Source organism: Cyanistes caeruleus, chromosome 2 (genome assembly GCF_971803275.1).
Source record: "Cyanistes caeruleus chromosome 2, bCyaCae1.hap1.1, whole genome shotgun sequence".
NCBI classification, from domain to species: domain Eukaryota; kingdom Metazoa; phylum Chordata; class Aves; order Passeriformes; family Paridae; genus Cyanistes; species Cyanistes caeruleus.
In genome coordinates, this window is record NC_141702.1 from 25,722,304 (window position 1) to 25,739,143 (window position 16,840).

At 39.6% G+C, this 16,840-nt stretch overlaps 1 protein-coding gene across 32 annotated transcripts in view; it reads right to left on the reverse strand.

Moving 5' to 3' along the window:
- KHDRBS2 (KH RNA binding domain containing, signal transduction associated 2) overlaps positions 1 to 16,840 on the reverse strand; it is a 403,209-nt gene that overhangs the window by 186,903 nt on the left and 199,466 nt on the right. For 31 of the 32 annotated variants that reach the window (XR_015282867.1, XR_015282864.1, XR_015282865.1 and 28 more), the window contains 2 exons: positions 6,165 to 6,292; positions 3,475 to 3,670 (listed from right to left, as the gene is read on the reverse strand). Coding sequence is in view for 3 of the 32 variants with exons in the window: in XM_086876178.1 (XP_086732304.1) it covers positions 3,475 to 3,670; positions 6,165 to 6,292 (324 nt within the window). In the remaining 29 variants the exon portion in view is untranslated. Of the gene's footprint in view, positions 1 to 2; positions 3,671 to 6,164; positions 6,293 to 16,840 lie in introns of all 32 variants that reach the window. The other variant, XR_015282884.1, reaches the window with a different exon arrangement.

The window sequence follows — 16,840 nt, forward strand, 5'->3', positions numbered from 1 at the left end:
ACCTGCAGCCCATGGAGGGACACAGGGGTGCAGAGATCCACCTGCAGCCCTTGGAGGAGCCCCACACTGGAGCAGGTGATGCCTGAGAGGAAGCTGTGACCCCATGAGAGGCCTGTCCTGGAGCAGGCTCCTGGCAGGGACCTGCAGACCTGGAGAGAAGGGCCCATGCTGGAGCAGAGGTAGAGCTCCTTTCCCTGAGCAGCAGCAGAAACAACCTGTGATGGACTGAGTGTAACCCCCATTCCCTGTCTCCCTGTGCCAGGGGAGGGGGCACAGCTGGGAAGGAGATGGACAGGGTAGGAGGGGAGGTGTTTTTAAGGTCTTATTTTACTTCTCATTATCCTGCTCTGATTTTGTTGGTAATAAATTCAATTAACATCCCAAAATTGAGTCTGTTTTGCTCTTGGTAGTATTTGCTGAGTGATTTCTCTCCCAGTTTTTATCTCAACTCATAAACCTTTCATTTTATTTTCTGTCCCCTGTACAGTTGTGCAGGGGAGAGATGGGGATGCTTTGGTGGGTGCCTGGCATCCAGCCAGTGCCAATCTACTACAACTATCTTGTCTCAATCAAACTCAAAAAGGAATTTTCTCATTTTTACACTTCTGAATCTCTCCCTGACCTCACCAGGGGTGTGAGCACCTGCATGTGGCTTAGCTGTTGGCTATGGTTAAAATGCACCAGGTCACAAACCCTGGACCACCCCTCTTGATCTCAGAAGCTGCATGACAGCTGCCAGTTACACTCTCCATCCACATTCCCACCCAATGAAGTGTTTTTAAAGTGAAGAAGGTTCACATGGTAACTACTTTCCCTTTGCATGTATTTTCTTATGTCAGTACCTCCTCTCCTTGTTGATAAGAAATTCCTCTAAGATACTATCTAGGCTACATTCAATATAAAGCAAGTTTCACAGGCAAGTAAAGAAAAAGGTGTTAGGTGAGTCAGTCCTCCTTCCTGCCTCAGCCCTCTTTCTGAAAGGTTCCAAATATTTTTTCCCTCTGGCTAAGCTTGACATTCAAAATGTTGTACATGAATATATTCACCAGAATGACAGGACTTTTCTTAATAAACCTTGAGACATATGCTTTTATGAATTCTCGGAAATGCCATCAGGAAACCTCAAAATATTTATATATTGGATAATCCAAACTTTTAAAAGCTTATCTAAACCTATTTTAACAGTTAGATGTTTCAAGGTCAAACAGTCAATACAATCTCTGATTAGTAGTGCTCAGCAAACGGCTAAAGATTTTTTTTCAGGAAATGCTGTCTAAACATTTTTAAAAAATCTTCTCCAGGCATTCGATTCCATTTCTTGAATTCACTTTCAGATCAACATTCAAGTGACTACCTTTCATTAGAGCTAAGAAAACTGAAGAATATGGACACTCACAATCAATGACAGTGCATTCATATGTACCACTAATCAAACCAATGGTGCTTGCAAATAGTAGGAAAAAAATGGTGTGAAATACTGTAATCAAAAATGAAAAATATAAACTCATAAGGAAATTCTAATATGCTTGTGGGTTGTTTAGAAGCAGGAAAAAAATAGTAAATTAGATAAATTATTCAATATAAATTAGTTTTTAATCTGTAGGATTAGGGGGGAAAGAATAACAATTACGCATGACATTTGCTGCAGGTCAACAAATAGATCCACTTGCTTTTAGTATCCAGCCAGGTATCTGATTTTTTTATATGGCTTATTTGGGAAGAAAAACTGTTGATTACTTTCTGCAAAAATAAAAATATTTTCCCTAAAACATCATATACAATATTATATGCAGATCTGTGACAGTGAACTTTTCCTTCTACCAGCACAGAATCAGAATTCTAGTTATTAGCTCAGCCCATAAGATACCAAAATTATTTAGATTGAACTTACAAACTTTTATAAAATGACAAAAAATTTTCATTGCAAACGGGTGCATGACAGCAATCTCATACATTCCTAGCTGTGAGAGACAGATGTTGAAAAGACACAGGAGATGGAAGATCTCCAAAACATGTGAATTTTGACTTATAAGGCAGCATGGTTTTTTGCTGCTATCTGTGAAGTGGAAAAAACCTACAAACACATATGTTTGTTTTTACTGGACTAATGTATCACAAGTTAAACTAACTTTCAATCGTGTATATGTTTTGTGCTACTGAGAGTGTGGGCATTTCAAAAATGTGGGGAACTGGCTGAATGCCTTCCTAACCTTGATAATCCAGCTGCCTTAATTTCTCCTCCTGCTTTCCATACCCATCCAGAAAAAGTGCAAGAAATGCTCCCTGAAAGATTTTTAATTCTCAAGTACATTTACTGGTATTTTACATGAAAAAAGAAATTACTTCAATTGTAATCCTAATCTTACATTATTACAAGGGTATCTTCACAGAAATGAAGGTCTCATACATTTTGATACTAACAGACAATACTACAGCGTCTGTCAAGGAAGGCATATACTTTTGAAATTCTATTTCTTAGCAGGGCTTTTAGCTTGTTTATGAGCTCATTCATTAATGTTGAGACAATACAAGAATGACTTTCTTTTACCCTCTTTTTTTGCTAATCTTGCTCAGTTGTGATTCTTAGAATTAAAAGAATGTGCATCCGTGATTTGAAGTGGCCATGACCCAATCACTACATTACAAATACACATGGCTGAGTGAAGCTTTAGCAACAAAGAATAATTTCTGTTTAATTTTCCTTTCTTCTGTTCTAGGAAGACTATTAATTGAATAGAAGTGCATTTTTCCCTGGTGGTAGGATTAGGGAATAGACAAGATGTTCATCTTTCTCTTAGACTCGCCATGGCTGGAAAAATTCAGACATCATATTTCGTAGCACTTTATTCTCTATTTGGATATCTGTTGTTATGGTGATAGTTCCAGAAGGAAACATTAATGAGAACGACTTGAAAGCTTTGATGTGTACAGCACAATTATTTTTAACACCTCATTAGAAAAGGTGACAGTCAGTTAGTACTGCTCCTGGCTAAAGATGCATCATTGTATCAGCTTTCATGAAAACTACCTGAATTTCTATTTGTTATGTATCTGTAACATAGTGTTGAATACAAATATGAAATAAAAAGGATTTGGAACAACAACACGTCTCCCCTCTCCCCTCCGCATTTTCTCACAAAGGATATAAGCTGTAATTCTTATGAACTTGGTTACAGTAAAAACTTTAAGTGCACTTTAAGTATACAATACAAATTTTAGACTATGTGTATTGTTCTTTTGTGACACCCCAAGAGCTATCCAGCATGATCTCTCATATCCAAAACTAAGCTGTGAACAAATCTGCAAACGCACAAGACCCAGCACAGGCCTGCAGACACGTTGCATCACCCAGACTGTCATCCACCTGCAGGGGAAAAGCGTTAGAGACAAAGGAGCTTTCGGCCTGGACTATTCCATCTTCCAAGGACTTGATGTTCATCACATCACACGTTGTGAAAAAAGGCATTTACTTACATAGTCTTCATAGGCCTCGTGTGCGGGCGGCGGGGGTGGTCTGTAGCCCGGGACGGACGGGGCGCCCCTGGCCCGAGGTGTGGGGACGCCCCTGGCCACCGGTGGGACAGGGAGCGCTCCACGCGTCACCGGCGCTCCTCGGGGTGCTTGGGCACCTCGTCCAGGCAGCGGGGGAGGAATGGCACCCCCACGTCCCCTGCAGGGAGCAAAAAGGAACCATCACTCTGGCCTGTACAACGAGGGAAGGCATGCATGTGCTGCCCCATTTTAAAGGCTCTCACGTTTTTACTACTATTCAAAGCGTCATATAACTCTGGGGTTTTGGCAGCTACAATGTCAAGTACTTTTAGGCAATATCTCAGGCAGAACTCATATTATGGAAAGGCATTATTTTTAAACTATCCAGTGCCTTTTGGATCTGATCCTCCTGTTGCTTGTACTAATAAAATTCTTTATCATAGTAATTCAAAGGGTTTCAGAATTACTCCAAAGTAGTTCTAGAAGATGAAGAAAATGAGGAACCTCTTCTGTCGCTTTCAAACTATTTTACAATTTTCATGTTTATTGGTGGGTGGGAGAAATGTATTGGCAGAAGATATTGCAGGACAGCAGAAACTTGCAAGGCAAAGCAGAGGAATAACTTTTCTTCCTGTCTAATTTAGTTCAGCACAAAGGATTGGTAGTGTGGGATTCTACTTTCCCTCACTGCACAGAGACAATAGAGCATATAGACAAGCATGGAAAGAGGTTTTACATCCTCCTGGCTATTTATCTTCCTTGCTGTACAAAGTAGTAAGTCAGAAGAAGCTGTTACTGTTTAAAAAGACTTGTATCTATACCATAAGATGAAATAGAAGGGGGATATATATCAGGGTAGTAGTTTGTGAGTTTTGTTTCAGAGCAGTATGCTCCTGGGTGTGCTATCTTTTTGGAAGACTGTGAATGCCAGGTGTAACAACCATGCATGACCTCCAGATCCACAGTTGTAACTCAGGTCTCCTGTAGCAGTAGGAACTGTGGCTTGCTCCCTGCTGAACCAAATCCAATCAAATCCATTGCATTAGCTTGTGATGTTCATTACTTTACTAAGTTCAGAAGCTGATTTCAGACCTGCAGAATCACTGAATGGTTTGTGTTGGAAGGGACCTTCAAAAATCATCTAGTCAAAACCCCATGCCTTGGGCAGAGACATCTTTGATTAGATCGAATTGTTAAAGATCTGTCCAGCTTGACCTTCAACACCTCCAGTGATGGGGCATCCACAACGTTTTCCAGTGTTTCTTTGCTATGTCCAACCTCTTTTTGTTTAAGACTGGTAAAAAGTCTCTCTCTTTCTTATAAGCCCTCTTTATATGTGGAATGGCTGCGATGAGGTATCCCCAGGGCCTTCTCTTCTCTGGGCTGAACAACCCAGCTCTCTCAGCCTGAATTCATAAGGAGAGGTGCTCCAGACCTCTGGTCATTTTTGTCCTCTGGAACTGCTTCAACAGTTTTTTTTAATATTCTTCTGAGATTTTTGACTGGAAAATAGGGAAGGCATCCAAGATCATAGGATCTGTGCAACTGATTCAATCACTTGGGCATTTTGCCAGAACTAGGGGCCAGAAGTCCACTGGTTAGGCTTTGAAGCCAATTTAAAAGCTGCTAGTTTGTTGCAGTGACATTCTGAATATCATTATTAAGTCAAGCTCTTCAGAGATCTTGGATTTAAGGAAGACTGAGCCCAGAGACTCTTTGAGTAGAAAATGGTCATGAATGCCAACTGCACAAAAATTCTATGTAAGTGTATCATACTACCAGTTAAAAAGCTCATGTAGGAAAAACTGATGGCAAACATGATAGACATCTTCAGGGACAAAAACCCTCAGAGGTCATAGGAAAGATCAGCCATTCAATTACTGAAGAATTCCTTTGTCAGCATAACATAAGGTACCCCTATATCCTATTTCCTCCAAAATAAGAGTCCATTTTTTTAGGACTCATCTTGAAATGACCTCTATGGAGAGAAGACCAGAAGTAGCTAGGTAACTTAGATGCCTGAGGCAATGAAATTCTTAAGAGTTCAGAGTGAAAAACAAGTCAGAGAATTTTCTAAGATTTTACACTGGCTGTAATAACAAAGAGATATATGTTATTTAGATATGAAAAAATACTTGGACACATTCACACCCCAATGTTTTTAGAATATGCCAATCAAATTCACTTAAAACTGATAACCCATCAACAAATAATATAATGCAGTTTATATATATAGGTATATTTGTATGTACACAAAAAACAGCTGTAATATATATAAAAAAGTAATTATTTGGCAAATAAGTTCCACCTAGACAATGTGTCCTTCTCTGACTACACTATTATTTTGACCAAACATTTTATGCTACTGACCATACTGCCTTAGTACTAACTAGCATAAAAGTGTTCTGTCTTAGAAATATCCTTTTCCTGTCTTCCTAATCTGCTGTCATTTGTTGTCACCCACTGTACCCAGTGAACTGTAGATCAGAAAATCTGGAACAATACAGACCACACAGGTTATCAGAAGACAAATATTTTTGTTTACTGACCAAGATACGTATGTAACTGGGTTATTTTGATTTTTTTGGTTTTTTGTGTTTTTAAACTACAGGGTTTTTGACTATTGTTTATGCTTTGTAAAGCTATTAGCATAATAGTTCAGGTTACCACACCTTGAAGGAGCTGCAGGTGGCACACGGATCCCCCTTCCTCGAATGCCCCGTCCACGTGATGAATCCTCAGAACCGTTCAAATACGAAAGTTCTCTCAGCTGCTCCTGGCGAATTTCATCATTGTAATCCTGAAATGAAAAAGGTTAAACTTTCTGAAACTTTGTATTTTAGCTCAGCTGGCAAACCACCCAAACCAGAAATTCTGTGGATGGCGTTTCAATGAATTATTCTGCATTATCACTGGTATGTTGAAAAATTGTACGAGTGGAGTGGACAACTACCTACACTATATGGACAGAAAAATGTATGTGTATGGGTAGTGAAAGTGGTCATAAAGATCATGAACACTCAAAAAACGCCACAAAAGGCACAGAAGGCATAAGAACAGAGAAATGTATCTGTATGCAAAATACAAATTTCAAGCAACTTGTAATTAGACAAAAAAAAAAAGCATGTTATTAATATTTTTTATTTTTGGCAAACTTCCCTGGCTATCTTTATGCACTTGAAACACAAATTCTGCCTTATATTGCACATCAGCACAACTGGATGATTTAATTCAATACCAATTGCCATCACTGGATGTAGCCTTTACTTATTCTGTGTATCCTGAAAGGAGCTCTCTCTTTAGGAGTCAAGAAACAAAGCTATGTTTACTATAAAAAAAATTATTAAATGAAATAAATAGGCTCATTCCAAGTCAACAGGGTATCGACTTCAGCACTACAATTTCTGTTGGCTCAGGAAACAGAACACCAGATGAACTTCCTTTACTTACTGATACAAAACAGAATCACAGGTTTGGGTTGGAACAGACCTTCAAGATCTAATTCCAAGCCCCCTGACGTGGACACTGTGTTGACTTCCTCTTCATTGGAATGTATGATTGGGAGGGGTGATCCTTGAATATTAACTATGTCTATCAGGCCCCTCTTCCTTCCAGGGCTCTATCCCACTGCACTCCACCAAGCAGTTCCCTGAAGAGACCAAAGTCTGATCTCCTCAGGCCAGACTCTCCTCCCTGCCCTAAGGCTCTTGAACTCCATCATTTCATGGCCACTGCAGCCCAGGCTAACCTTGAGCTTCACCTTCCCCACCAGCCCCTCCCTGTTGGTGAGAACAGAGTCCAGCATAGAGCGGCTCTCCAATGCCTTCTCTAGCATTTGGAGAAGGAAGTTATCCTCAATATATTCCAGGAATGCATTTGTCCTGCTGTGCTGTCCCTCCAACAGATCTTGTAAATGTTGAAGTCCCCCATGAGGACCAAGGCTGATGAATGTGAAACTGCTTTTTTCTGTCTACAGAGTGTCTCGTCCACTATAATATATAATAATGGATACGTTTACTTACTTTATGTTTGTCTAAATTCCTTTGTCAGAATTTCTTTCTTTTTAGCTTCCTTCCATTTTATCCAGCTTTTTACAGGCCGATCACTCTACTAGAAGTCTACTGCAGCAGCCAGCTCACTGGCAGCACAGTTGTGTGACAGCTAATTATGGCTTCCAAACAGAAAGGATTATTGCCTTTCAGCTCTTCTGTCCTTCCATCCTTCCACACACAACTGCCATTGACTCTCAGGTTTAAAGACCAAGTGAATGGTGAGCTGGAACTGACGCCTTGCCTGGTCCTTCTCATTCCTAAGGAGGTCCAGGAAATCTGTTTGAAGATATGATCCTGATCCTGCGCTGTTCTAAAAGTGTAGACCTGGTCATGATTTCCCTTCTAAACTTCTAAAGAGTGTAGCTGGAGAGAAATCTATTAATGAAATTCAGAAAAGAACCCTATTTATACAATATAGTATGTAATAATTGCAGCACAACTGTAATAAAAATAAAATTATATATATTATTAACAAATCCCTACTTTGCTGATGAAAGAGACAATGGCTTTCATTTCATATCATCCCCAAGCTTTTTTGCACATTTTTCTGTCCTTCTAACACTAATGATTATAAGCCAAAGACATCTTCTAAATCAATGTGCTCTGTAAAATACAGAGGGAAAAACATAGAATCAATGAGATCACATTTACAGAAACTGTTGGAATAGGTACCATCTACTGTGTCATCTTAATATCATCTGTTATTGATACTGGATTTACAAGGATTAGGACTTCAAACTTGCTGATTGAGTTTACCCTCCAGATTCCACACTGGCGCTGAGACCAAACTTCATTAATAATGTAGGTACATTTTGTAAGAGGAAAATATAGGCTAAAGGAAAAAAAAAAAGAAATAAGAAAGAAAGGACCTGCAAGTGACACAAATTGGTATTTCTGTGCTTTAACCTTGCTCTTTTGGAATATTGCTGCAGAAATGAATTTCACCAGAAATTGCCTCAAAGACACTATTACTCCCTCTGATAAAAATATAATTTAAAATCTTAGTATCGACAAAACAGAAAATCCATATCAAATTTATAATGTACAACAAGATCTGCAGAACTTCACTATTCTGCTATGCAATGCCCTTAGTTTTAGCATGTAGGTTATTTGCTGCACATTCAGTTAAGAAACAGTTTATTTTGATATGACAAGGTAAAGACAGCAGGGTACTCTCAAAGGAAGATGCTGGGACAGGTCTCTTGAAAGAGAATGATTTCACTAAAAAGTACAACTCTATATAGATAATTTATCTTATGGGCTCCTTAAAAAGCATAGTAAGGATCATAATTTCTAAACCTGAAACCTGAAATTTTCAGCAGAAATGCTCATTTTTCCTCTTCCATTAAACAGAAACATAACACTTAATTAAACTTTCATAGCTGTTACAAGTATAGCTAGAGTCAGGGTATCTATCCTGATGAATATTTAATTGCATCTGAGTTCAGAGCCCAGCACATGAGCAAAATTATGCTGCTGATGTTTCATATATATCTAGTCCCAAGAAATAGTACATGATGTTTCAAGACATACTTATACTGAACAAAGTACAAAGAAGTAGCTACATGCTACAGTAGTATATTTTGTTTCAGGACAAAACCCCAAAAAACAACTACCTTTTTATGTTAAAATGGACTCATAAAATTTCCCTGTACTTCACTTTCTTATAAGCTTTTCTTATAGCTTTCTAATAGTCTTACAGCTATTCTTACAGCTGTTAATCTACATTAACCTATATATTTTGCTCTCGTTTATATCCCTGAAGATATCACTACCTATAAACAGCTTTTCAATTTACTGCTGATAAGGAGGATGCAACCAAATTGTATCATGGTGGTCAGTGTTTACTGTGTGCTAGGCACCCATTCCCACAACTATTTACCTACATACACATCTTGACTTTAGAAATGTGAAGGATTTTCAGCATCAGCAAAGTTGTAGCACTCAGGGCCACCATAAATTGCCATGTTTAAGTAAATGCCTAAAAAACCAAATTACATGTTTAAATAAAACATTCAGTAGTCCAGAAAACATCAACATGTTTACCCCAAATTATCACAACTACATTTATTAATGAAGGTTTGGAGTGATTAATTAGATTGGTTGCCTTGACTGTTGTAGGAACAAAGGAAACCCATGTGCAGGTTTTCCAAATGAAATCAGAGTCTGGCTGGTGGCAGCTCACCCACAGGCCCTTCTGTAAGCACTGAGAGGAGGTGCAGCAAACAGGGGAAATCACATAAACTGCTAGACAGTTCAGCAAGCCATTTTGGTAAAAAAATAGCAGAGTATGATGCAAGTTGCAAAATGTGATCTGAATTAACAAGAATGTGTAGTGACAAGCAAAGAGAGTTAATAAAGAAATCAAAGGGTAAGGCATAGAAGGACCAAAAGGATTTGGGGAATATGTATCTATCATTACCATAACAAAGGCTCATAGAAGTCAAGGATAAATCAATCCCTTTAGGACTGTGATCTCCTGTCCTGATGTACTGTACCCATTTAAGTTCTATTATAATTCTATTAATAAATATCATTACTCCTGTCTGTGACAGCTGAATTTCATTCTAACCAGATAGTTAGGGGAAGAGTAATTTAGGTTACATTCAAACTACCTTAAGAATGCAGAGTTATACATGTCAAATCTGAAATGATAATCACAATATTTCACACTGACAATTTGGAAGCATGAATAGGGAACACTTTTTCATTCCCATGCATGTAATAACCTCTGGAGCTCTGTGTTGCCAGCATAGAGCACCACATTCCCAGACATATGTTTGCTTGTCCTGCCACAGTCTCTCCCTGTGCTCAGGCAGCAGAAACGGAACAGGAGATGGATTTGGACTCTTGCAGCACTTCTGCATCCTGCCCAGCTCCTCACATCAGCAAAAGAATTCCAGGGCTCTGTGCATTTGCACAGATTCACTGAATTCAATCTCCCCTAAATTCTGTTGGTGCTGCCTTGGGGCTATTTTCAGGCAGCTTAAATTCCAATTAGGCTAAAATTTCCATTGAGTACATGCTTCAGAAAACTCACAGCCAGAAAACGGGGCACAGAAGACACAGTGAATTTTAGGCAGAGCTAGATGATGGGAATATAGCCCTTTTCTTTTATTTGGTTTTAGATACATTCTAATTTTGAACACTACAAGAGACATGGTCCACATGCCCCCTTCTGTATATGGGGAAGTGCTAAAAACACTGTGAAAATAACTGGTGATGAGGACTTTGTGAAGTCCTTGCTTCTTTGTGTTCTCTGTGGTCTCACAATGACAAATTATGCTATGCTTCAGCTTCAGAGCATAGTGAGAACCACTTATCTGGACTTATGGGGTCAGGATCTGCAGTTCAGCACACTGAAGGGGCCAAGAACCCTGGAATTCCCACTTTTTAGTTGAGTGCTTTAATATCAGGCTGTTACAAAAAAGAATAGTACTGACTGCTCAGTACTCGAAGTACTTGACAAACCAAATCCTGAACTGACAAGAGATATTTGGCATTTCCTGTTACTTTTTTATATTTTAAAATCCTGTTCTAAGACTCCAGTGCACTCACATATAAACATCTTGAACTTCTTCCTACACATATCAATAGCATTTATCAGTGTCTGGTTAGGAAACAGAACAGTTGTGCCAGGTAGATTGGATAGCCCTCTCCATCACCTAAAATTTGGGTGATACAATGCCTGAGGTGGGCATGTAAATTAATTCCTGCACTTGGGTCAGGGCAATCCCTGGTATCAATCCAGGCTGGAGGATGAGCAGATCCAGAGTAGCCCTGATGGGAAGGACCTGGGGGGTGCTGGTGGATGAGAGGCTGGCCTGGTAATGTCAACTTGCAGCCCAGAAAGCCAACCCTGTGCTGGGCTGCACCAAAAGCAGCGTGACCAGCAGGGCCAGGGAGGGGATCCTGCCCCTCTGCTCTGCTCTGGTGAGACCCCACCTGCAGTGCTGCATCAGCTCTGGGGTCCCCAGCACAGGAGGGACAAAGACCTGCTGGAGAGACTCCAGAGGACTCCCAAGATTATTAGAGGGCTAGAGTACCTCTGCTATGAGGAAAGGCTGCAAGCCGTAATTGTTCAGCCTGGTAAAAAGAAGGCTTCGGAGTGATCTAACTGATTCTAGTACCTGAGGTGAGGATATGAGAAAGATGGAGAGACTTCTCAAAAAGACATAAAATCACAGGACTACTTTCAAACTGAAAGAGTAGGTTTAGATTAGATATTAGGAAAAAAATCTTTACTGTGATGGTAGTGAGGCAATAGGACAGGTTGTGGATGAACCACCCCTGGCAATGTTCATGGCCACGTCAGATGGGGCTCTGAACAACCTGGTCTAGTGGGAGGTGGTTGGAACTGGGTGCTCTTCAAGGCCCTTTCCAACCCAAGCCATTCTATGAGTCTATGAAATGCATTCTTAAGCTTCATGCTTTGTTTTCTAATACTAATTTGAAGTCCATTGCAAAACATGAGATTCATCCGCAGCTGAGCCCATGCTAAACCAAGCAATCCCTACAAAGTTCATCAGAACTGTGGGAACTGGCTCTAGCCCACCCTCCCTGGGTGTCTGATGGGTACGGCATATGTTCTCAACAGTATATGGAGGAGCTCAAACCCCACAGCTGTTTAGATGTTCCTAGATAACACCCACGCTCTCTGAACCCATGTTTAATGTATATGCATCGTTTCCTGGTTACCTACAGTCAAAGCCATCTGTCAGGATGAGTCTTTGCCCATTCACAGATTGTCCTGGTTATCACACCACAGCATAGGTGCCAGGTAATGATGGGTTTAGATGGACAGCCTGCAGTGCACCACAAGTAACAAAGTTTCTGCCAAAATGACTCCAGTACTGCACTAGCAACACATGCCTCTTTGCATGTGCCCATATATATTGGCACTCAAGTAAGGGCATTTTGTATGCATGCAGTTCTCTGTCAGACCCAAATAAATACATAAAAATATAAATATAATCCATCTGAGCCCAAGGAAGAAATTACTTCCCCTAAGCAATCAGATCCGTAGCCATAAGCGTTATGCACTTTCACTTGCCCTGTATGCAGAAAGGTGCTATCTTTATCTGCTTACAGTCTGCCTGAAAACTAAACCTTAATTGTCTGGATCACCCTTAGAGATTGAAACACATAAAACAGACCATACATTTCTTTTAGTAGCAGTTTGAATGTGTTGCAGCCAATATGAATTTCAGCTTCTAAATGCCTATGGGCAGAAAGCAAGCAGACATAAGCTAGAGCCACGTACACTTGCCTTTGAGGTTAGTTGACAGCTGGGGGATTTGTCAGCTTGCCACAGAGAGCACTCACCCAAGCGTGGATGTCATTTTTCTCTTTGAGCATGCACAATTAAATCTGCCTGGCATCATCAGCATGGGGCAGTGCTCTCTACAAGCAGTGTGGAAGGGAGGGGGTGTTTGCTCCTCAGCATCTGAAAGAGAAGCTGCCAGTCCCAGGGTGGAAATTGCACATAGGTAAAGTGCTAAGAAACTTTGACCCAGATATTTTAGTCTTTGACAGAACAGAGGAAAATAAGTCTCAGCTAATTGTACAACCAATTTAAATTTTGTTTTTCAAACTAAAGAGACCTTTCAACAGAAGATTATTGCAGTTTACATGGAAATGCTGTTAACCACACAAAATGATCACACTGAAGATGGGTTCAAGGCTTTTGAAAAACTTGCAGAAGCCTGTATTAAATTTCAGCCATTTACCCCAATTTGTTCCACCCCTCTTGCTCACAGCCCCCACACAAATGGATACTGTGATCTGTAATTCATTCAAATGACAGCTATGCTGCCACAGAAGTCGGTTAGCTGACAGCTCCCTATCCCTGAATTTAATTCCAAGTGAGCTCTGGCTGCCAGAGACTTGTGCTTATTTACAGCTGTTGCTTGAAAGAGACTGATAAGGGAATTGGTAATATGAACAGAGGGCATATAGCAGGCTACAGGAAGGGTGGTGTAGCCACCTAATCCTAAAGAAATTGTTATGGATTCCCACTGGATGTTTAAACTGGCTTCTAGGAAGGAAGTGACATGCTACGGCTGGTCTTCCTCCAGGAAAACCCAGTTGCTTCAAAGGAGTCAGGGAGAGGAGCAGCACTGCCACTGTTCTCCAGCTGTTTGCTGAAGCTCTGCTACTAATGGGATCATTACCTGCTCTTAACCTTTTGCTATAAATTACTTTGAAGCCAACACAAGTAACAAGCCATACATAGTACATATGCAACTATTTTTATTCCAGCTATGCCAGGTGAGACCCAGATTGCCTCCTGCTAACCCACTGCTGTAGGTTTGCAGCTCCTCAGTCAAGGATAACACAACAGCAGCCAGCAAAATCCAGATGTGTTTACTTTTGTTTAGTGTGCCTGTCTCATCATGATTCCTCAGTCCCTTGTGGCACAGTAAATAGAACATGCTGCTTGACCTGTGGGGACTAGAAAGGACAACCAAAAATGAGAAGTCTGGCCAAGAAAGTATCTTACTAAAGGTCTGTGGAGCGCCCTTTCTTTTACAGCTTCTGAATCATTTCAGAACTTTAAAAAATCCCATTAGGTGATAATCTGTACAGGTTGATAGCACATAATACATTGGAACTGAACTTGATACATGACACAGGAACTAGTTTTTAAATCAATTTTAGTGTTTTTTTACTCATTGTAATACAGGATTACGATAACATGAGCTGTCCTTGGAGTAAGGATTGTCATGGCAAGCACTAAGTCTATTTTACAGATGCAGAGCAGAAATTTTTTGCTAATTCTGCTAGCATATACTGATATCTATTAATAACCATAAGCCAGGAGATAAAGAATATCCTAAATTTCAGTTACTACAGACCCAGCTGTAACATCCTGGGGGCAAAAGCTGGCAGAAGGGTGATTCATTATAGGCAGTCAACTCTCTTGACAGAGGAGCTGTGGGAATGGTAGCATGGCCCGTGTGTTTGGTGCTCCATTTTTCTAGGAAACTGATTGCTCCAGAACAGAACTAGGTTTTGTTCTACATTCTCCTGCATGCAGGACTCTTCAGGAACCCTGAATATCTCTTTGATTGTCCAATTTAGCCATAGTGTGTGTCTATGAAGTTTTTTTGTAGGCTTAGATAAACAAGACCACCCAGGTCACTGATGACTGGAGCAGAGCTGTCTCCACTCTTGGCGGCACTGCCCCAGAACCATCACTGCCTGGCACAGCTGCTTGGCAGAGAACAAACTGGTGCCAAAGCTGGACTGACAGCAAAAGAAAGGATGAAGACAGAAACTCCTGGGAACCTCAGGCTGCCATGAGGGCTTGGCTTTGGAAGGCAGCAGTGTGCCTTGGCATTTTCCCTAGCCAGAGGTTGAGACAGAAAACACAGTATCTCTGTTTCTCATGATCTCCTCCTACGCAGCAATCTGACTAACCCAAACTAAACAGCAAAGCACATCCCATCCAGTACCAAGACTCTTTTGCATAGTAAGGGAAAGGAAAAAAAAGATACATGCTGGGAAGATGGTCTGTAATAGCATAATAAAAATACAAGAGCAATTTTCACTGCTGGAATCAAAGATATTTTCAATCTGCTTGGTTTGAACTGCTATAATCTAAATTAGTTTCATTGCTGATAGATTTATGGATAGCCAGTGTAATGGTACAGAGGACAATCACAGGAGAACAAGCAGGTATACAAGCAGTTCCTCTCTCCATACTAAATTCAGTAAGCATGAGGAAAACACAGTGAAAGAATGCTGCTATTGAATCCCAGGGTCACAGAGCTGTCACAGAAACTAAGAAATTAAAATAATATACATTTAGCTTTCTAAGGTTTATGCCTCTCCTCATGTGAGAAAGAGTAGAAATATATAAATAAATAAAAAATAATGAAAGGAAAATAAATTAAACAAGAAATGCTGGAATCATGACAGCAGAAAACCAAAGCAAATTGCAAGCTCAAAAAATTAGCAACAAATATGTAGGTTTAAGACAGCTGATAGAAAGGTATGCATCAAGTGTAAGTGATGTTTTTTTTCAGAATGAGATTTGAGATAAAAGGAAAGATTATTAAGGAAATAACAAGGACCAACAAGAGGTAGAAAATAATTTACAAAGGAAAGATAACACCATGTATCAAGTACAGCTATACTCATTCCCAAGTATCTGTCTGCTGTCCTTAAAATACATGGTATATAAAAGATTAGGGATGAAATGTATAAAACTAAATAAGTAATTAATGCAGCCAGATCTAGGTGAAAGTATTGTCAGAGTTTCAAGCTAAACAATTTAATATATATAATGATAAAAATTTAGTCAGTTCTATATTAGTTATTTAAGTTGAATATATTTTATTCTGCTATTGCATAACTCCTTTAAATGAATTTATCCACCAGGATATTTATAATATCTCATTTTTTTCTTTGTAACATGTGTTGAAGAAGGTTTTGAGGTATTTTAACAGAATTTCCACTTTTTTTTTTCCCCTGTTAACAGAATATCATCTAATTCCTGCTTATTGCCAGGCAGCAAAAAGTCTTTTTGCTCCTTACCTTTCTTCATGGCTGCTGTGTCTACCCTATCCCTCCCCCAGATGGCTGCACAAGATGACCAGCTTCAGATCAAATACAAACTCTACAGGGTCGAGGGTAAAAGTGAAATAAGTTCCTTGGCTGAAGGACCTGCTCACTGAAAACATCTGAACGGAAACACCTGAAGATCAAGCCCAACTATTAATCCAAAAAGTGTCAGTAAAGCAGAGGAAGAGACGTAGGCTGTCATGAGGAATGCTGCCGGAAAACATACAGGTAAAAAAAAATAAATCTATTTATAAACAGCACCCAGAAGCAGGAAAACAGCTGTGTTTATAGTAAGATATTCCATTTAGTATATGAAGGTCTGTATTTTATCCCAGCTTCTGCATTCACTCTAGTGTTGTTCTAAATATGACATATTCCTGCATCATGCTATTCACTGGGCTCAGAAGCAAACAGTCTCAAAAAGAAAGCCACAGGCATATTGAGAGATGTAAATGCCATGAAAAGAAGTCGGACTTAACTGCCATATTTTCTACATAATACTGGATTCATTAGCATATAACTTATTAAACTCCATTTCTGACTCTCCACTCCATCGGTGTATTTTCTTAAAAATGGTTTATTTTTCTTGAAACATAACATAATGGAATTTATTCTAAACTTTTAGAGTTTCATGATTATAATCCTAGCACTGAAGATTAAACTCCAGCTTTCTGACATCTGAACATATTTCCTGTAATAAAAAAAATAGTAAAATAGTATTCAATACT